Source organism: Bactrocera tryoni, chromosome 3 (genome assembly GCF_016617805.1).
Source record: "Bactrocera tryoni isolate S06 chromosome 3, CSIRO_BtryS06_freeze2, whole genome shotgun sequence".
Lineage (NCBI taxonomy): Eukaryota > Metazoa > Arthropoda > Insecta > Diptera > Tephritidae > Bactrocera > Bactrocera tryoni.
The window spans coordinates 50,090,396-50,112,421 of record NC_052501.1 but is presented as its reverse complement, the minus strand read 5'-3'; the positions used below and the strand labels follow the sequence as shown (position 1 = coordinate 50,112,421).

General features: G+C 40.1%; 1 protein-coding gene and 1 pseudogene across 1 annotated transcript; one reads left to right on the top strand and one right to left on the bottom strand.

The window, feature by feature from the left end:
- LOC120770656 overlaps positions 1 to 10,354 on the top strand; it is a 117,391-nt pseudogene extending 107,037 nt beyond the window's left edge.
- Positions 10,355 to 19,972: 9,618 nt separating this feature from the next.
- Positions 19,973 to 21,742, bottom strand: LOC120772110 (succinate-semialdehyde dehydrogenase [NADP(+)] GabD-like). The gene is made up of 3 exons (XM_040100520.1): positions 21,373 to 21,742; positions 21,004 to 21,292; positions 19,973 to 20,926 (listed from the first exon to the last, which is right to left on the bottom strand). Exons 1-3 carry the CDS (start codon positions 21,679 to 21,681, stop codon positions 19,980 to 19,982), a joined length of 1,545 nt encoding a protein of 514 aa, XP_039956454.1. The 5' UTR covers positions 21,682 to 21,742; the 3' UTR covers positions 19,973 to 19,979.
- Between the last annotated feature and the right edge of the window lie 284 nt (positions 21,743 to 22,026).

Genomic DNA, 22,026 nt, shown 5'->3' with positions numbered 1-22,026 from the left:
AAGAGCATGGCTCCTAGCCCCTGGCTAAATGGCGAAACATATTGTCGTCAGACGAATCCAACGTTGAGTTATTTGGTAGTATCTAAGAACTTTGTCCGACGTCCCCCTTACTAAGAATATAATCCCCGGTTTACCATAAAAACCGTTAAACATTACGGCGCAAAATCATGATATGAGGTTGTTTTTCACATAGTGGTATGGGCCCATTTCATTTAATTGAGGGCACCATGGATAAAGGGTATATGTCAAAATAATAGATATTAGAGGTAATGTTGCCACATACCTCATGGAATATGCCATTGATATAGGTATTTCAACAGGATAATGATCCTAAACATATGTACTTCCAAGTGCGCAAAAAATGGCTTAGGGGTAACGGGGTTGAGGTTATACAGTGATATGCTCAGTCTATTGGTCTCAACCCCATAGAAAACCTGTGGACAGATATCAAGAAGTAAGTAGCTGAAGAGAAACCAACTAATTCGACAGACTTATGACAAATAGTGAAAGAGGCTTGGAAAGGAAAACCAATGAAATGTTGCCAGGATCTCATAGACTTCATGCCTCGGAGATGTGATGCTGTGTTAAAAAATCGAGGTTATTCAACGAAAAATTAATTATTTTAATATTCTGTGAAACTTTGGAAGCATTAATATAATAAAATATAGAACGGCCTCGTATTATACTCACATAACATACTCCTATTTTTTTGTGGAACTAGTTTTTTAGTTTTCTTGATATTAACAGCGATATAAAATTTTGTTTATATTTAGTTGAAATATATAAAAACTGAAAATATTAATAGGTCTTTAGCAAATTACATGGTGCAAAAATTTTTGACATCAAAAATATTTTTGTTAATGAAAATTAAAAATTCGTTTTTCTCATACATATAGTCACTGCTCTTTTTTTGTGGACAACTGTATATGCATCTTCATATTTTTTAGATGTTAAACAGCCCTGCGATTTTATTCATATATTTCATAGCGTTTCGAATATTTTGTTCGTACCAAATCCATATTTAAAATTTCAGTATTTTAAGTTTTGTAATTTATGACTTGAAAATTACAAATAAGGATATTTATTACTTTTACAACCCTCCATGGCATCATGCTAAAGTTAAAATTCAAAATTAATCCAACAAATTCTAATTATGTTTAAATTTACGCTAAATTCCAATACCAGCCTTTGGTAGGAGACACTTTTCGTACGCCCCCAAATAAGATAATTCATTTCCCATAATATGTGACCTGGTCTACGAAAAGAGGGCTAACGTGCGAAAACTAGTTTTCTGGGATAAGCTGTTAAAAATAATCGTCAGTTTCTCGTTACTTCATTAATTGTTCTCCTTTTTTTTGACACCTAAGCCCCCTTTTCGTAGACCAGGTCCAATATAATTTTTAATTTCATACTTCTCATTCCTCTCTCCTTCCGCGCATACAATCTTCAACTCTCTACTGATAGATCAAAAGGTTAATTGCGAATTAAAGCAAATTCACCAGAACCAAACTCGCCAGCAGCGAAGATTAAGTTTGTGAAATTGGCGTTTATATCAGCTTCCAAATATCAGAAAAATGGAAAAGGAGCAGCAATTGCAGGATTATAGAACTTAATGCTGTTTGCAGAAGTTTCTCGCTCAAACATAGTAATTAAAGAAATTTATGTGATTGTAAATAAATATTTGTTTTTAGGTGAAAGTTTAAAAATAATATGAGAGATAGAGATCTACTCCGACTTAAAAGTTATTAAGGGTAAGGGTAAAGGTCAGTAGGGCAATCTGGCCTGTTTTTTGACATTTTTTTTTCTAAGAAATTTTTGTTCTACATTAGAACTCTTTTCACATATCATGGTGTACATATATCGTGAAGTGTATAAACAAATTTTTTCGGATTTATTTTAATGGCATCTGTCGGAGAAATGGCTGGGTGAATGAAATGCGTTTTTTCGCTGGTGAACACGATTTCTCATGTTTGGATCATCTGAAACACAAAAACCCAATTTATTCGTAAAAGGTACGAGAATGGTTATCGTCCCTACCAGAATCATGAAAAAATGTTGAAAAATAAAAAAGTAATTACTTTTTTTTTAAATATCTCCCCACGTTTTCTTACATAAATTTCGTAACATAACATTGTCAATAAATTATAAAAGATTATGAAGCTAGTAGGGACGATAGCCAGGCGTTTTGTGAACATTTAAAAAAAAATAAGCGAATGGGTTGAGTGGTTCGACCGGAATCGTGTCCGTCGGTTTAAAAAAGTGTCTTTTGAGAAAAACGCGTTTAAAGTTTGCGCTACTGGTGTGTACTGTACCAGGTGTGTACTCCGAGCGCTTCGAACGTCGAAACCTTCCAATGCTAAAATGTATTTCTACATTAATTCTAAGGGTATAAGGGAACAGAAAATGCCAAAAAAAAAATTAAAAGGATTGCCCTACTGACTCCTTCAGATGATGGTAACTTCTCGGATGGCAAGAGCTGGAATTTTGGTTTTCTTTTTTAAATAAGAATGTGGGCTAGTACAAGACGGAGTTCACAGTGAAAGTAAGGAACATTAGTTATATGCACTCAAATGCCACTTCATAGAAAATAATATTAAAATAATTACGTATAATAATACAGTACCTCTATGTACAGGGCATTCAAAACTTAACGCTTTCGTTTTCCAAAGTGTGATAGGAGAAGGGAGTCATGTGTAGAAGTTCACGAAAGTGAGCAAATTTCTCTGATCGCCATTCACTTAGGAGTGGCCAGAAACGATTCTTTTACATATAGATCAAGCAGTTCACGTCTTCCGGTCTTTGACCAAGTATCCTTTGGGTTGCCTAAGAACATCCGTTTGAAGGCTAGCTAAATTGAGAAGGCGAAACATCCCCTACGCAGGGTTGTTTGCTGGGTTTGGGACCCGCCACGTAAAAAACGCCCCTATAAAAAATTATAGATTGCCTCGGATGAGAAACTCTCTTTTTGATGACGACCATGACAAACAAAATAAGGATTACGATTTGAGGGCATGCACCTGGAATGTCCGGTCTCTTAATTGGGAAGGTGCCGCTGCCCAGCTGGTTGTTGTCCTCGTTAGAGTGAAGGCTAACATCACCGCGGTCCACGAAATGTGATGGACGGGACAAGGACTGAGGCGAGTCGATCCTTGTGGCATTTACTACAGTGACCATATAAAGGAGCGCAAGTTTGGTCTGGGACTCGTGCTGGGAGAGAGACTTCGTCGCCGGTACTATCATTCATTCCGGTGGATGAACGTCTAGCCACAATCCGCATCAAAGCGAGGCTGCCTATGAGAGCTGCCACCGCCACGTTGTCAAAGTAGTGCTTGGCGACTTTAACGCCAGGGTGGGCAAGGATGGTATCTTTGGCGCAACAGTAGATAAATTCAGCTTTCACGAGGAAAAATCTGCAAATCGGTTGAGGCTGATATGATTATTTGTAGTACTAGATTCTGTTTTTTTTAGAATGGATAATGAAGCGATGCAAATGGGTCTGGTAGTGAACGAAGGCAAGAGAAATATCTCCTGTCATCAAACAAACAGTCGTCGCACTAGGCACTAGGCACCCATGTTGGCATAATAATAATTTTGAGGTCGAGGATAATTTCATCTATCTTGGAATAAAACCCACCAACAATGTCAGGCTGGAAATTCAAGGCATATTAACACTTGCCAGCAGGTGCTCCTTTGGACTGAGTAGGCAATTGAGAAGTAAAGTTCTCTCTTCAAGTCTTCGCTTGGAATCTCCAATTGGCGCCACTTTGCAAAAGATAAGAAACAAGTGGCTGTTGTTATCTCGGCTATAACCGCGTAAGCGGTTTCTACGCAGTAAAGAAGAAGAAGATAGGGTTTATTAGGAAAATGTCGTAATTATTGACATCTTTGACGGCAACTTGTAATTAAATGTTCTGCTTATTTCGCAGAAAGCGACCTTCCGTTGTGTTGAGGTAAGAGAATAAAATCTTTAATTAACGTAAAATGTTTTTTGACATTTTGGCTTTCATTGAAGCCCGAATATTCCCTATTTGATTGCCGTCTGTTGACTGTAAATTCAAATCTAAAGTGATAATTCTTGCTTCCATAGAGTACAGAGTCTGCTCTTATGTTTCATATCATAGTCTTCTTTCAGTACGGTTAACAATTATGACTAGATATTCCGCCATTCAGTTGCTCTGTTACTCCTCTTTATACAATTTTATCATTCTAACGGATTTTAGGTTTTCAGTGAAGCCCCTCAAAATTCCAAAATACATGAGTAGAGAAGCATCCATAAACATTTGTAGTGTATCATTTCTCAAGGAGTTGAACAATACTAAAGTTCACTCAACTGTAAATATTACTTTGGCCCAATCACGGTTAATATTTTCCTGCGTTCCAACTTTTTCTCAGTGCGTGCTTTTGAAAGTAAGGGTTTGATTACAGCACTGCTGCGTTTGATGCCAGATTTTTCAAGACATATATATATTTAAACCCTTTTTAAACATTTGTTTTTACTTCTCTCAGGCTTCTTCCTAAAAATAATAGCTATGTCCTCAATTTTTAAAGATTCCTTTCTCTTCCTGGCATCTAAATTTCTCCTCTCAAATGTATTATTCGTATTTAAAGACTGCCTTTTCGAAACATTTCTATACTGAGCACTCATTTTTCTTATTTCACGGCTCGACGTAACACATTAAGAAGATTGTCAATTATCACAATTGAAGAAGGAATTAGGAAAAAACTCAAAAAGAGTTTTCCGCGATTTGATCGTGCAAAGGAGAAACGTTATTTTTTTGAAAGCACTGTATATACAATTTTGGTAAAGCGTTTCATTCTCAATGTAAACTAATTACTAAGAGTTAAATACAAAGAGTTTCTTCTGAATTCCATTTAAGCAAGTATTTGTATTAAAAGCTTCTTTTTGTTGAAATTAAAATATTAATTAAGTAGAAAGTGTTCAGCACAAAAAATATTGATTTCACATGTTATTACAAATATTACAAAGTATAATACACATATGGTATATAGAAAATGCGCCACACTGCACTTGTATGTAGATAGAGGATACGAACGGTGAGGCAAACAGCGAACGGTGTAAATCAGTAATTCTGATGACAAAAACTTTTTCAATAACGAGCATGGACGTCAAACAAGAGTATTGGGTCATCATAAAGCTGTGGAGGGAAGAAGCTGTCGCTTGTATGTAGTTATTATTGAGCAGACTTGCAGCCAAATCCTTGAACTACGTGTGCACGTAAGAGTATACATGTGTGTATATGTGCGGCAGGTGCCACAGGAGGTTTGGTGAGAGAACGAGCGCGAGACTACCAATGCCCTGAAAAAGGTAGTCTGCAGTGTTGAAAATTCAAAAAGCTAACCTAACTAAATAACCGAAAAAACCTACTCACATTGCAGATAAAAATGGCACGAAATGGAACTAGTAAACTTAATGAAATGAAAATAATAATAATAAAAGTAACTTAGTTCACGCCAATTTTTGCGGGTGATCCACCGTAATGGTGAAAGGCAAGATGCAGATAAAGCTTTCGCAAACAGGCTAGAAAGCTGGCAAACTGGCAGGTAGCCAAGCAGTCAACCACAAAAATATTATTTTTAGAAAGACAATACAACTGTAGCTCTAGCAATGTTCGCAACATCCACACACATGTAAAAATGCCTCGTATTCTGGAAGCCTTTGAAATGTTTGCGGCATAAAATTATATCCCGGCGCAAACCAAACGCTGTGAATGTGGGAATGAAACGGTGGAGTCGTTGTTAGCTAAAATTCATTCAATTACATATCCTTGCATAACAAAATCTGACATAATATTTTATTATGCACTGCAATTTCATGTCCCGCTTATGGAAGTATCCAAATAGGCCAAATATAAAATTAAGAAACAAAGCTAAAATGCATGAAATACAAACTAAATTGAAAACTTAATTTTGCGAATAAAGTGAAAGGAGAACGAAAACTTATTCTCATGAAAAATGCAAATGTTTCTATAATCCCATTGGTTGTAACTGGGTACAAATTTCATGACAAAATATAATTATTTCGAAAATTCTATCCATGTCTTCTCGGTGTGGTTCAAATTCAGATTCAAAAATAATATTGTTAATAAAATTTCTTCAATGTCACAATTATTTCGAAAGATGCAGATGTTCCACCAAAGAGGATTATTGTTAAAAACGTTAAAAAATTGGATTTATTCCATGGAGCTCAAATTAGTAGCAACAAAATATGCGAATTTCAAAAATTCCACACGTACCGCTAAGGAAATTGCATTGGCTTAAACAATATGTATTTACCGAAATTCTCGACAAGCCAACAAATACACACAACTGAGTTTACGTATGTATGTGTTTCCATGCGACCTCATTAACCGCCTATCTCCTTGACTCTCTACCAATCACCGTTAACACCTATAGGCTCAAGAGTATAGGCTCAGGGCCAGCACTGAGTGGTCGATCCCTGTGCTATACTGTTTAAGACAGAAAATCGGATTTTAGCCTTATATATCGGGTGATTTTTTAAGAGCTTGATAACTTTTTTTTAAAAAAAAACGCATAAAATTTGCAAAATCTCATCGGTTCTTTATTTGAAACGTTAGATTGGTTCATGACATTTACTTTTTGAAGATAATTTCATTTAAATGTTGACCGCGGCTGCGTCTTAGGTGGTCCATTCGGAAAGTCCAATTTTGGGCAACTTTTTCGAGCATTTCGGCCGGAATAGCCCGAATTTCTTCGGAAATGTTGTCTTCCAAAGCTGGAATAGTTGCTGGCTTATTTCTGTAGACTTTAGACTTGACGTAGCCCCACAAAAAATAGTCTAAAGGCGTTAAATCGCATGATCTTGGTGGCCAACTTACGGGTCCATTTCTTGAGATGAATTGTTCTCCGAAGTTTTCCCTCAAAATGGCCATAGAATCGCGAGCTGTGTGGCATGTAGCGCCATCTTGTTGAAACCACATGTCAACCAAGTTCAGTTCTTCCATTTTGGCAACAAAAAGTTTGTTAGCATCGAACGATAGCGATCGCCATTCACCGTAACGTTGCGTCCAACAGCATCTTTGAAAAAATACGGTCCAATGATTCCACCAGCGTACAAACCACACCAAACAGTGCATTTTTCGGGATGCATGGGCAGTTCTTGAACGGCTTCTGGTTGCTCTTCACCCCAAATGCGGCAATTTTGCTTATTTACGTAGCCATTCAACCAGAAATGAGCCCCATCGCTGAACAAAATTTGTCGATAAAAAAGCGGATTTTCTGCGGACGTAAAGCGCGAAACACATTTCGAACCGAACACTGATTTTGGTAATAAAATTCAATGATTTGCAAGCGTTGCTCATTAGTAAGTCTATTCATGATGAAATGTCGAAGCATACTGAGCATCTTTCTCTTTGACACCATGTCTGAAATCCCACGTGATCTGTCAAATACTAATGCATGAAAATCCTAACCTCAAAAAAATCACCCGATAGTTCACAGTAGGGTCTGAGCGGATTGCGTGGTATACCCTAGCACATAAGTGCCGACTTACAGTTACCTTACATACATGCATATAGATAAATTTGGGCTGATGCTTGTGTGACAGGTTTGCAATTTCATTTTTTAAGAAATCTCACACTCAATTCTCTTTGCACTTCCTCAACACACACCACGTCCTCAACCCTTTAACGTTCGGTCCTGCTAACTATCTTTTGCAGTGTTATCCAATTCGCACTCTGTTCTGTATTTCGGAATGATTGCATATTTTTCGGCATTTAAGCGTAGTAACAAGGTGATGTCATAGCAAGTGGAAAAGGACACGTTGAACATATCTTGAGGTTGCTGTATTTCGTTATTATTGTATTAGAGGTAGTGCGACAACGATGTCACGATGCCAAACATGTCTCTTTAGGGGAAAATGTTTAAATTAATTTTATTTAAAACGTTATATAAGAATTGAAAACACACACTCCTTGTCAGAACAAGAAGGCCTTTTTTTATAAATTTCTTTCATGTCAACTTAGAAGACACTGCAGTGGAAAGGCGATTCTTGTATCTTATTTTGCAAAAAATTGCAGTGGGAGGTGGCACTCGCTTATGTAGTTTGGTTCCAAATACGGATGGATATGTGTATCGTGTGTCTCTATTAACCTCGCCTCTTTCCTACTATTTTTTAAAATTTAAGTTCAGTTCTGTAAAATTTCGAAAACCCGTGGCATTGGGTAGAAAGAAAGCCTGCCTGATTTGGCATAGCCCTAGGACTCCACTGACACATATACTAGCTTCTCTTTGATGCTTTCCATACGCTTTACCTCGTATTTCTTTTCCATATTCAATATACAGTAAATTATAATGTAGTGTAGTGTGTAGAGGCAATGAGTTACTCGAGTCGATAGTCCCCAATTGTGCCCAATCATCTTTTTATAGATATAATGTGCTGTAGCTGCTTTCTTTATTAGCATCTAAGTTTGGGTTTCATTTAAGGCTCTTATAAAAAATTAAGCTGTATCGCCTATTGTTAATCTTTTACTAATGGTGGCTTAATTTCTGGGTTTTTGTGTTGCTGTTTGTCTTCCTTGCTTGCTTTTAAGTTTAGTCGGCACGATAGGATAATGAGTGTTTACCCCTAATCGAAACCGCCTCATCAGCGGCGTCGAGCGAGAGTACACCGTATTTAGACCTTTTTTAAAGGAAAAAATTGTGTTCTATTTTTCCTAACCCCAACTAATGTTTTATTTTCATTTTCTTCTTTGTAGCTTCCACATAAATCGGATGGAATCACCGATACTCAAATATGATGTTAACTGCGGTGAATCGCTAACCATTTACAATTCAGATCATCCCGATCCGGCGCGTATTATCAAAACCTTCTGCGATACATTTTCACGGCCCATAGGAAGGCGAACTTCGTGACCACTAGTTTTTCGCTATAAGTGCAATTCGATTTGAAAACAGGCTCCTATAGTGACTCATCGCCCTATTATTGGGCGCATTATGAGTTCTTCGATAAAACACGCTTGGGAGATCCAGTCCCCGAATACGTTCTGCGATGAAGTTATGTTTGTCTGGAAACATCTGGGTGGTAAAATACACCCACCGGTGGCTTCGACGTAAGCTACTAATAAAAGTTCGTTATTGATCGTCGACTATATGCACGCGCAGTAATGGAAATTACATGTATCATTCAAGGAATTACCGTACAATAACAATGGCTGCAAGCGTTGTCATGAAGAACGTGTCGACAAGCTGGCCATTTTGGCGGAGCGAGAGAAATTCTAGAACAATCTCGCCTGCTGCTGCGACAACATAAAGAGGTTTGTGAGTGTAATATCCTCAGCGGATCAGATGAACCTGGAAATGATCGTACAGGGTCAACATGCGATCACGTCCTTTTTCAAGAATCCCAATCCACTGTTCGAGGCGTCTTATGAGTTTCTTCGCGGTCCGCTATGTAGTCCCATAACATTACGGTCCTCGCCTGATGGTGAATTGGTGTTTCCGTAAGAGAAAGCATTGGCGATGGCGGCAATGCATTTGGGAACTGAAAGTAGCGGCACAACGCGATCTATGGTTGAATCTGGAAAAGGTGCGCTTCGGAGATCACACCTGTGAGAGCTCCTATCAGAACAGACACTAAAAGTACGAGTATTGGTTGCATGGCAAACCATTAGGCTCACAAGTGTAACAGATTATCTGCATATGATATTAATCTCCTCGAAAAACATTAGAGGACTCGTATAATTAATTTCATTGCAACCTGTTATATTTCTTTATTTATAACTAGAGTCGTGCATTTTTTTTTATTTTGTGCCCTGGTTAGATTAGCTTAGGTCAATTAGGCTCCATCGCTGAAACTCACTTATACGAAGTAAATGAAAAATCGTAAAGCTTCTTATTTCGCAAGGACATGATAAACAAAGATTGTGTGAAATAAGAGATAATAGTTTTGGCTCCCAGTTAGGCAAATATCTCACAAAGATATGAGAGAGGAAATGGGAAGAAATCGCGTAAATATATACATACGTACTGTTGTTTTTTATTTTCGGCATTTGCATTTAGGATTGAGTACAAAGTCCCGACAATCATATTCGAGAGATTAATTGCAGCGATCAAAATTTCGTTTCGAACGATATCGAAATTTATTCCCAGGAAATATTTACTCATTTACAACTGAGAATATCGACGAAAGCTTCAGAAAACTGTGTCGGATAAGGTATTTGTTGCAATCAGTAAATCATATTTCCGTTGTTTCGGTTTGCTTTTATGATTACAGAAAATCACAGAATAAAAACGAGATGGACTCGGAAAATATGTGAAAACATTCAGGCAGAACTATTTTATAGCCCTGACAGACGAGCAAAATTAATGCGCCGTAAGCAACGCTAATGCGCATTGCAATTTTATGATGACAGACGGCAGACTTGTACATTTAGACAGCTGATAGTGAAATTTTTTTATTTATTAAAAAAAAAGTGAAATAAAAGTGTGCGGAAAAGTTAAGAATATTGGAAAAATGGATAGCAAACTGTGCGTTGTTTATTTTCTGCCATCTAAAAGTACTAAAATTTGTTTTTGTTAATATACTTGCACATAATTTAATTAGCAATATAAAAACTGTTTACCTCTGAAGCACAAACAAGGCGGCAGACTTCAAGCGGCATCTGTCAAAAAATAGCAAAAATCGGCTATTTTTGAGCAGTGTTGCTTACTCAAATTTGGTAAATTCAGCTAAATGCACGAAATTTTTGTGCATTACTAACTTCCATTAACATGGGTCAAATGCGCAAGTAAATATAAATTAAGCCCGCTAATGCATATTAGCGCTGTCGTCTGTCAGGGCTATTAGCTTAAAACATATAATGCACCTGCTGTGTGATGAGCATGAGCAGGGTTAGTTTTATCCACTAACAAGATGATCTTATTTAGATATTATATTTTTACTCTTTCTATCACTCAATACCCTGGGCAGATTGATAAAAAAATGCATTTGAAACATTAAATCCTATTCTTGACTTTATTTTCCGCTGTGTTTTTTTGTTACACTTAATTTAATGTTTTTATGAACGTTTGCAGTAGATCATTTTGCTTGAGAAATATAAACCCAAAACAAAACAGATTCAATTTGGATATTGAAAGTACGAAACCATATTCTGATTTGAGAATAAAACTGTAAAAACCCCACTAGAAAAAGAGAAATGTATAGTTGTATTAACTAAGTGGTACATATATAAAATGTATTACGATTAATAAGTGAGCAAAAACAGAAACAATTAAACAAGCACACCAGGAAAAGAAAATAATAAACAGAAATTAAATGAATTTCATAATAAAAGAATTGTTAAATAAAGAGTAAAAATAAAAATAAAATATTATATGTATTTAGTTAAGTATATTTATACATCCACATTTATAAATTGTATGTTTTTAGAACAACTATGTAAATAGTAATAAAATGATTTCAAGAAAATGAATAATTATAAAAAATGTTTCTTCAACTTAATTGCTGTGAGCAAACGGAAATTAATTGATTTATAGTAGAGCTTTTTTATTCCACCTTGTTTTATTAAATTTGCAACTATATTTTGCGTGTACAGTTTTAAATTACTATACAGCTTATTTCATTAATTAACTGATTTTATAGAATTTTATTTTTATCTATTAAATCAAACATATTGTAGATTGATTTTACCACCTAAAACTGATTGAGAAAGATAAAAAGCCGCATACCTATTTATGCATTGGTTGTCAAAAAAGTCTTGCGGTATTTTCGCTAGTTGGCGTTGAAAGCGCGTAGTTCTAGTTTTATTCGTCGCATCGGGTCATGCTATACCTTTTTGGAAAGCTCATTTCACGCGCTAACACATGTTTGATTGATTGTCGTTTCTTTTAAGTCGTTTGTGAGTTATTGCGTCGCTAACATGGAGCAAAATAAAGAGAAAAGACGGCATATTTTACAGTACTACAACTACCCTACATAGGGTTGTGCGCTGGGCTTGGGACCCGCCACGTAAAATACAATAGCAATGAAAAAGTTGAAACAGCCTCGGATGAGAGACCCCCCTTTTGATGACGACCATGGCAAACGGAATAAGGATTACGATTTGAGAGCATGCACCTGGAATGTCCGGACCCTTAATTGGGAAGGTGCCGCTGCCCAGCTGGTTGATGTCCTCGCAAAAATAAAGGCTGACATCACCGCCGTCCAAGAAATGCGACGGACGGGACAAGGACTGAGACGAGTAAGTCCTTGTGACATTTACTACAGTGGCCATATAAAGGCGCGCAAGTTTGGTGTTGGATTGGTGGTGGGAGAGAGACTCCGTCGCCGAGTACTATCATTCACTGCGGTGAATGAACATCTAGCCACGATCCGCATCAAAGCGAGGTTCTTCAACATATCGCTGATTTGCGCCCACGCCCCGACGGAAGAGAAGGACGATGTGACCAAAGATACCTTCTATGAGCGCTTGGAGCGCGCTTATGAGAGCTGCCCCCGCCACGATGTCAAAATCGTGCTTGGCGACTTTAACGCCAGGATGGGCAAAGAAGGTATCTTTGGCACTACGGTCGGTAAATTCAGCCTCCACGACGAAACATCCCCAAATGGGTTGAGGCTGACTCGCCGGGGCCCGAAATTTGGTTATCTGTAGTACTAGATTCCAGAATAAGAAGATTCATCAAGCTACCTGGCTGTCTCCGGATCGAAAAACCACCAACCAGATCGATCATGTTGTGATAGACGGAAGACACGTCTCCAGTGTTTTAGATGTGCGTGCGCTCCGAGGTCCTAACATCGACTCGGACCACTATCTTGTTGCAGCCAAGATTCGCACCCGCCTCTGTGCAGCAAAAAACGCACGCCACCAAACACAAGGAAGGTTCGACGTCGAGAAGCTGCAATCACAACAGACAGGCGAACGATTTTCTACTCGGCTTGAACTCCTGCTCTCTGAGAGCACTCGTCAACAACTCGGTATAAGGGAACTGCGGGACGGCATTTCAAACTCCTTGCGTACAGCTGTAACCGAAACCATTGATTTTCGGAAAGAGCAAAAGAACAGCTGGTACGACGAGGAGTGCCGTGTCGCAGCGGAGAGAAAACAGGCTGCCTACCTCGCAACGTTACGATCGACCACTACACGTGCGGGATGGGATAGATACCGAGAGTTGAAGAGGGAAGCGAGACGCATTTGCAGACAGAAGAAGAAAGAGGCCGAAATGCGTGAGTACGAAGAGCTTGATAAGCTGGTCGACAGGGGTAATGCTAGAAAATTCTACGAAAAAATGCGGCGGCTTACAGAAGGTTTCAAGACCGGAGCATACTCTTGTAGAACCCCCAAAGGTGATCTAGTCACTGATGCCCAGAGCATAGTTAAATTATGGAGGGAACACTTCTCCATCCTGCTGAATGGCAGTGAACGCACAACACCAGGAGAAGGAGAACCCGATTCCCCAATCGATGACGATGGAGCAGACGTTCCATTACCCGACCATGAAGAAGTTCGAATAGCAATTGCCCGCCTCAAGAACAACAAAGCGGCAGGGGCCGACGGACTACCGGCCGAGCTATTCAAACACGGCGGCGAAGAACTAATAGGGAGCATGCATCAGTTTCTTTGTAAAATATGGTCGGACGAGAGCATGCCCAACGATTGGAATTTAAGTGTGCTCTGCCCAATCCACAAAAACGGAGACCCCACATTCTGCGCCAACTACCGTGGGACTAGCCTCCTCAACATCGCATATAAGGTTCTATCAAGCGTATTGTGTGAAAGATTAAAGACCACCGTCAACAAACTGATTGGACCTTATCAGTGTGGCTTCAGACCTGGATAATCAACAACCGACCAGATATTCACCATCCGCCAAATCTTGGAAAAGACCCGTGAAAGGAGAATCGACAAACACCACCTCTTTGTCGATTTCAAAGCTGCTTTCGACAGCACGAAAAGGAACTGCCATTATGCCGCGATGTCTGAATTTGGTATCCCCGCAAAACTAATAGGGCTGAGTAAACTGACGTTGAGCAACACCAAAAGCTCCGTCAGGATCGGGAAGGACCTCTCCGAGCCGTTCGATACCAAACGAGGTTTCAGACAAGGCGACTCCCTATCGTGCGACTTCTTCAACCTGCTTCTGGAGAAAATAGTTCGAGCTGCAGAACTAAATAGAGAAGGTGCCATCTTCTATAAGAGTGTACAGCTACTGGCGTATGCCGATGATATTGATATCGCGCATAACCCGCGCTGTTAGTTCTGCTTTCTCCAGGCTGGACAAGGAAGCACAGAAAATGGGTATGGCAGTGAACGGGGGCAAGACAAAATATCTCCTGTCATCAAAGAAACAGTCGTCTTGGCTCTCACGTCACTGTTGACAGTCATAACTTTAAGTCGTAGATAATTTCATCTATCTTGGAACCAGCGTAAACACCACCAACAATTTCAGCCTGGAAATCCAACGCAGGATTGCTCTTGCCAACAGGTGCTACTTCGGACTGAGTAGGCAATTGAAAAGTAAAGTCTTCTCTCGACAAACAAAAACCAAACTCTATAAGTGACTCATAATTCCCGTCCTGCTATATGGCGCAGAGGCTTGTGCGATGACATCAACCGATGAGTCGACGTTAAGAGTTTTCGAGAGAAAAATTCTGCGAAAGATTTATGGTCCTTTGCGCATTGGCCACGGCGAATATCGCATACGATGGAACGATGAGCTGCTTTGGCGACTTTAACGCCAGGGTGGGCAAAGAAGGTATATTTGGCACTACGGTCGGTAAATTCAGCCTCCGCGACGAAACATCCCCAAATGGGTTGGGGCTGATCGACTTCGCCGGGGCCCGAAATATGGTTATCTGTGGTACTAGATTCCAGCACAAGAAGATACATCAAGCTACCTGGCAGTCTCCGGATCGAAAAGCCACCAACCAGATCGATCATGTTGTGATAGACGGAAGACACGTCTCCAGTGTTTTAGATGTGCGTGCGCTCCGATGTCCTAACATCGGCTCGGACCACTTGTTGCAGCCAAGATTCGCACCCGCCTCTGTGCAGCAAAAACCGCACGTCAACAAACACAAGGAAGTTTCGACGTCGAGAAGCTGCAAGCACAACAGACAGCCGAACCATTTTCTACTCGGCTTGCACTCTTGCTCTCTGAGAGCACTCGTCGACAACTCCGTATAAGGGAACTGTGGGACGGCATTTCAAACTGCTTACGTACAGCTGCAACCGAAACCATTGGTTTTCGGAAAGTGCAAAGAACAGCTGGTACGACGAGGAGTGCCGTGTCGCAGCGGAGAGAAAACAGGCTGCCTACCTCGCAACGTTACGATCGACCACTACACGTGCGGGATGGGATAGATACCGAGAGTTGAAGAGGGAAGCGAGACGCATTTGCAGACAGAAGAAGAAAGAGGCCGAAATGCGTGAGTACGAAGAGCTTGATAAGCTGGCCGACAGGGGTAATGCTCGAAAATTCTACGAAAAAATGCGGCGGCTTACAGAAGGTTTCAAGACCGGAGCATACTCTTGTAGAACCCCCAAAGGTGATCTAGTCACTGATGCCCAGAGCATACTTAAATTATGGAGGGAACACTTCTCCAGCCTGCTGAATGGCAGTGAACGCACAACACCAGGAGAAGAGGAACCCGATTCCCCAATCGATGACGATGGAGCAGACGTTCCATTACCCGACCATGAAGAAGTTCGAATAGCAATTGCCCGCCTCAAAAACAACAAAGCGGCAGGGGCCGACGGACTACCGGCCGAGCTATTCAAACACGGCGGCGAAGAACTGAAAAGGAGCATGCATCAGCTTCTTTGTAAAATATCGTCGGACGAAAGCATGTCCAACAATTGGAATTTAAGTGCGTTTTGCCCCATCCACTAAAAGGAAGACCCCACAATCTGAGCCAACTACAGTAGGGTAAGGCTCCTAAATATCGCATATAAGGTTCTTTCAAGCGGTATTGTGTGAAAAATTAAAGCCCACAGTCAACTAACTGATTGGACTTTATTAGTATTGCTACGGACCTGGAAAATCAACAACCGACCAGATATTCACCATGCGCCAAATCTTGGTAGAGACCAGTGAAAGGAGAATCGACACACACCACCTCTTCGTCGATTTCAAAGCTGCTTTCGACAGCACGAAAAGGAGCTGCCTTTATGCCGCGATGTCTGAATTTGGTATAATGGGAAGGACCTCTCCGAGCCGTTCGATACCAAACGAGGTTTCAGACAAGGCGACTCCCTATCGTGCGACTTCTTCAACCTGCTTCTGGAGAAAATAGTTCGAGCTGCAGAACTTAATAGAGAAGGTACCATCTTCTATAAGAGTGTACAGCTGTTGGCGGGTGCCGACGATATTGATATCATCGGCCTCAACACCCGCGCCGTTAGTTCTGCTTTCTCCAGGCTGGACAAGGAAGCACAGAAAATGGGTCTGGCAGTGAACGAGGGCAAGACGAAATATCTCCTGTCATCAAACAAACAGTCGTCGCACTCGCGACCTTGACTCTCCACGTCACTGTTGACAGTCATAACTTTGAAGTTGTAGATAATTTCGTCTGCGCATACGGAACCAGTAATCTTACACCACGAACAATCATCAGCAATGCAAATCCAACGCCAGGTTACTCTTGCCAGCAGGTGACATTCTTCGGATGGTAAGGCAGTTGAAAAGTAAAGACCTATCTCTCTCGACGAACAAAAACTAAACTCAGCCGAAGTCTCATGGGTTCCAGCTCTACTGCACATGGTGCAGATTGGCTTGGGCGATGTGTGAGCAACCGATGAGTCGACGTTACGAGTTTTCGAGAGAAAAATTCTGCGAAAGATTTATGGTCCTTTGCGCATTGGCCACGGCGAATATCGCGCATTCAGATGGAGACGATGAGCTGTGCCGAGATATACGACGACATTGACATAGTTCAGCGAATTAAAAGACAGCGGCTACGCTGGCTGGAGTCATGTTGTCGGATGGATGAAAACACTCCAGCTCTGAAAGTATTCGACGCAGTACCCGCCGGGGGAAGCAGAGGAAGAGGAAGACCTCCACTCCGTTGGAAGGACCAAGTGGAGAAGGACCTGGCTTCGCTTGGAATATCCAATTGGCACCACGCAGCGAAAAGAAGAAACAACTGGCGCGCTGTTGTTAACTCGGCTATAATCGCGTAAACGGTATCTACGCCAATTAAGAAGAAGAAGACTACGATAAAGGCAAAAATGTATCTCAGGCCGCCAATAAAATTTGTGCAGTTTATGGACCCGATACAGTTTCCATTTCCACCGCACAACGATGGTTCAACGTTTTCGTTCTGGTGTAGAGGTGGTCGAAGATGCGCCACGCTCCGGAAGGCCTGTCGTCGAAAATTGCGACAAAATCGCTGAATTGGTCGAAAGAGACCGGCATAGTAGCAGCCGTAGCATCGGTCAAGAGCTGGGCATGAGTCATCAAAAACTCATTTCAATTTCAATAAAAAAAAAAAAAAATTCAATAAAAATACCGCAAGACTTTTTTGACAACCCATTACAAAAGGTCATGATAACAAGACGGTTGAATTTCGAAAACCTTAAAGTATTGTAACTAGCTCTAAACTAACGATATGTTAACTTTAAACAATTATAATAAAACTAAATTTAAATTTTCACACGAAAAGTTGAAATGGGATCATAACTTTCCAATCCACCATACACCATACATACTGAACAAAAGTAACATAACAGCGTGACATGAATCACACGTGATATGTCAAAAAAGACTATTGAGAAAAGTACCTCTACTTGGATCGCCCCTTATAATATACAAGTTATACGACCATTTGTCTTAATCTTATCATAACTGATGTTAAAAAATGATTGTTTTTTCCAAAAGTCTACAATTGATGACAGAAAGAGAAGTGGTAGTTCTCTCTTCGCTCATAGTCATAAAAACTGCCAAAACTTATTCGATATGATTTCCAAGGTTAAGCAGTACTCTCTTCAAAACGAGGAATCTTATGACAAGACTTAACAGTAACATTCCTAAATTCATAACTGCAGATGATTGGCCGTCTGGAAGTCCGGATTTGCATATAATGGTCTACTGTTTGTGATCAGAGTTGGAGAAATACTATATGGTCAGTCAAATACCTCACAGAAATTTTGAAATTGCCAAAAATACTTTGGTTCGAACAGAGTCGTCAAGGCCAATAGAACTGTGTGCGCTGCTATCGATCAGCGAAAAGCAAAAGCTGATCATTTCAGATAAAATTTTGTACATTGCTTTTTTAATATATTCATTATACTCTTGCAACCAGTTGCTACAGAATATTCTAATTTTGGTAACCTAACGGTTGTATGTATCACCTAAAACTAAACGATATAGATATAGGGTTATATATATATAAATGATCAAGACGACGAAAAATTTAAACTCCGGTTGACTCTCTGTCTGTCCGTCCGCCGCGTAAGCTGTAACTTGAGTAAAAAATGAGATATCTCGATGAAACTTGGTATGTGGATTCCCAAGTACAAAAAAAAATTCGAGCTCGTAGATGGGCGTAATCGGACCACTGCCACGCCCACAAATCTTATAAGAACTTCTACCTATAATGTGAAAATGGATGATATCGGACTTAATATCAGGATTTTCGAACATCCGCATGACTTTCCTCCATATGATTGGTTTTTTATTATGTGGTATTAAGAAAAATATGTAGATAAAATCGAGTCGCTACTACGCGCTACTCCAATATATTATATACAAGGTGTGTTCCAAAGTAAACAGGACTTTTTGAATCTAGCGCCCCTTGTCGACTGGTGCGTTAGAATCTGCTATTTTTATCGATTGTCCAGTGAAAATTTCATTTTATCAATTGGAAGTGCAGTTATTGCGTTTTAAGTGTCATCATGTTTGTGTTATCGGTGCGAAAATGAGCTTCGAACAAAGAGCCAAAATTAGATTTAGCTTTAAAATTGGTAAAACTTATATCGAAGCATTTCAATTGCTGAAACAAGTTTATGGCGATGATTGCCTATCCCGTAGCAAAGTGCACGAGTGAGTTCAACGTTTTCAAAATGGTCCTGAGGACATAAATGACGATCAACATGTGGGCTAATCAAAATCATCCGAGTGCACCGGAAATTCCATCGAAACTGTGAGTGAATGCATCAAAAATCAGCCGAAATCATTATTGAAATTTATGGAAATGGAATTGAACATCTCCAAAACATCTATGTATCGCATTGTGAACGAACATTTGGGCTTACGAAAGGTGTGTGCACGGTTTGTTCCGCACAAATTGACTGACGATCAAAAATTGCTCAGAACTCAACATTCGACGATTAATTGTCCAAAAGTCACATTTTAACTATTAACGACTCCCCGTATTCACGTGACATTGCACCGTGCGACTTCTTCCTTTTCGAAAAAATACATTTTCCCCTGAAAGGAAAGCGTTATGCAGACGTAGAGGCGGCTTACACCCGCATACTGGCGGCCATACCGGCCAACGAGCTTAAACACTCGGTGGACATGCTTTTGGACCGTGCAATAAACTGTATTGAAGCAGAAGGAGACTATTTTGAATAAAATAAATTGATTTTGCAGAAAAAACCATTTGTTCTGGTTTTTTTTAAATTCCTGTTTACTTTGGAATGTACCTTGTATGTACCATATAATAATTTTCGTTTCTCTAACAAATCTTTCGGCAAATTCGTCAGTCAGGGTTTGAGTTATATTAAGTATATTTATATACAAAATTGCTTAAACTCCGATCCTCTGGTTGACGTTTTCCCCTTAAATATTTGCTTGGCTTTAATTCTTGCAAGTTGCAGGGGTATAAAATATTCGGTTGAACCCGAACTTAGCCCCTCCTTACTTGTTCCAAAATTTAAAAATTCAAATTTCCAAATTTTAAATTGTAATATCATAATTTTATTTTTATTTGTTTATTACATATTATTTATGTTTTAATTTCTCCCTTCGCTTTCAGCATGTATATTTTGCCCATCTCCCACTCATTCGTACTTCAATCCACCCAAACAGATATACTTTATCTCAGTAAATTCATCGATGCCATAATGTCCTCCCTCACGTCCGATACCGGACTCTTTGATGCCGCCAAATGGTGCCTCCGCCTGAGACGCCAGTCCTACATTAACGCCCAAAATGCCAACTTCAAGTCGTCGCGCCACTCTGAATACTTCTTGCAAGTTTTGACTATAGAAGTACCCCGCCAACCCACGCCGTGAACTATTTGCCCTGGTTACAACTTCGTCTTCCGTGTCAAACTTTGCCAATGTAATAACTGGTCCAAAGATCTCTTCACGATAAATACGTGCTGTACGGTCCACGTCGGTAATGATGGTGGGTGCATAGAAGAGTTCACCGATTTCGTGCAAATGTTTACCACCGCATATTACCTTTGCATGTCTGGAAAGTGCATCTTTCATAAATGCCTCAATTCGCTTTAACTGTGCTGTATTAATGAGTGGACCAATGTCCACACTTTTATCGTATCCCGGACCAATTTTCAAAGCTTCAACTTGTGCTTGCAACTGTTTCAGAAAGTCTTCATACAGAGCAGAATGTATGTAAAAACGGTTTGCTGAGACACAAGTTTGTCCGCCGTTTCGAAATTTCGATAACATTGCACCCTTCACTGCTTCGGCTATGTCAGCTGATTCGAAGACAATGAATGGTGCATTACCGCCGAGTTCTAACGAAACACGTTTTAGCAAGCCAGCTGATTCACGAAACAAAAGTTTGCCAACTTCGGTGGAGCCGGTAAAAGAGATGCCACACACCAGCGGGCTCCGGCAGAAGAGCTCACCGATGGCAGGAGCTCCACTCGTGGTGATCACGTTGAAAACACCAGCTGGTATACAGGCCATTTGGGAAAGTTTAGCGAGTGCTAAGCAGGTAAGTGGTGTATTTTCGTCAGGTTTGACGACGACTGTGCAGCCTGTAGCATGTTCGATATTATTAAAAATTAACACTAATTTTTCCAAAATTCATGGCGGCGCTGCGGCTTATACTTACCGGCCGCCAAAGCCGCTGCTGCTTTGCGTAAGACTAAGGCCATTGGAAAGTTCCATGGTGTTATGAGTGCTGCGACACCAAGCGGCTCGCGCAGCACAAGCAGCTCCTGATTGCTCACCGAACTGGCGATGAGTTGGCCATCAATGCGTCGTGCTTCCTCGGCAAACCATTCGACAAACGACTGACCATAAGCTACCTCGGATAGTGACTCGGTCAATGGTTTTCCACATTCCGCCGTGATAATGTTAGCCAATTCAGCGCAATGCTGTGAAATCAAGATGTGCCAATTCTGTGAAGAAAACCATTAGAAGTTTCACGAGATATACATATGTATTATACACATAATATATAATTGTTCTGCCGACAAACCTTCAGCAACTGCGAGCGCTCACGTGCTGTAATCAACTTCCATTCTGTCGCGTAAAGAGCTCTTGTGGCGACATCTACCGCTTTTTGCGCTTCCACTGCAGTCATGTCGGGCACACAGCCGATCACTTGCATATCTGCCGGATTTCGAACCTCGAATGTGGCACCGCTGGCAGCGTCCAACCATTCGCCACCAATGTAAGCTTGCTTAAGCCAGAGAGAAGTTGTCGATGTGCGAGATTTGTGATGTAGAGAGCAGCGGATCAATTTACTATTGCACTTTCGGTACAATGTTGAAAAGAGAATATACATTTTTTGTTTTTAATAATATTAGTGTGATCTTTTGTCTTTTATTTTGATATTTTGTTTTGTAATGTAAGGGTTGCTAACTACATGACACATTTTTCAAGACGATTTATTTCGAAAACCGGATATTTTATTTTGTACAACTCTCGAGATAAACTACTACAAAATAGCTTTAGATCTTAACATATAAAAATGCGATTTTTCCCACCTTCTTCTGACTTCCTTCAGGAATTTATCGAAGTGACGATCAAGGCGATTTTAATTTAATATTATACAATCTTTTATCTTCATTCGAACGTCTAACAATTTTCTTTTAAAAGACGGTTTTGGGCTTACTGTACATGAAAACAC

Bases quoted from the DNA above. Each gene is read 5' to 3' on its own strand.
- LOC120772110 (XM_040100520.1), bottom strand. From the start codon at position 21,681: ATGTATATTCTCTTTTCAACATTGTACCGAAAGTGCAATAGTAAATTG. The intron at 21,293-21,372 runs GTTTGTCGGCAG...TTTTCTTCACAG, and splicing joins AGCGCTCGCAGTTGCTGAAG to AATTGGCACATCTTGATTTC. The intron at 20,927-21,003 runs GTAAGTATAAGC...AACATGCTACAG, and splicing joins AGCAGCGGCTTTGGCGGCCG to GCTGCACAGTCGTCGTCAAA.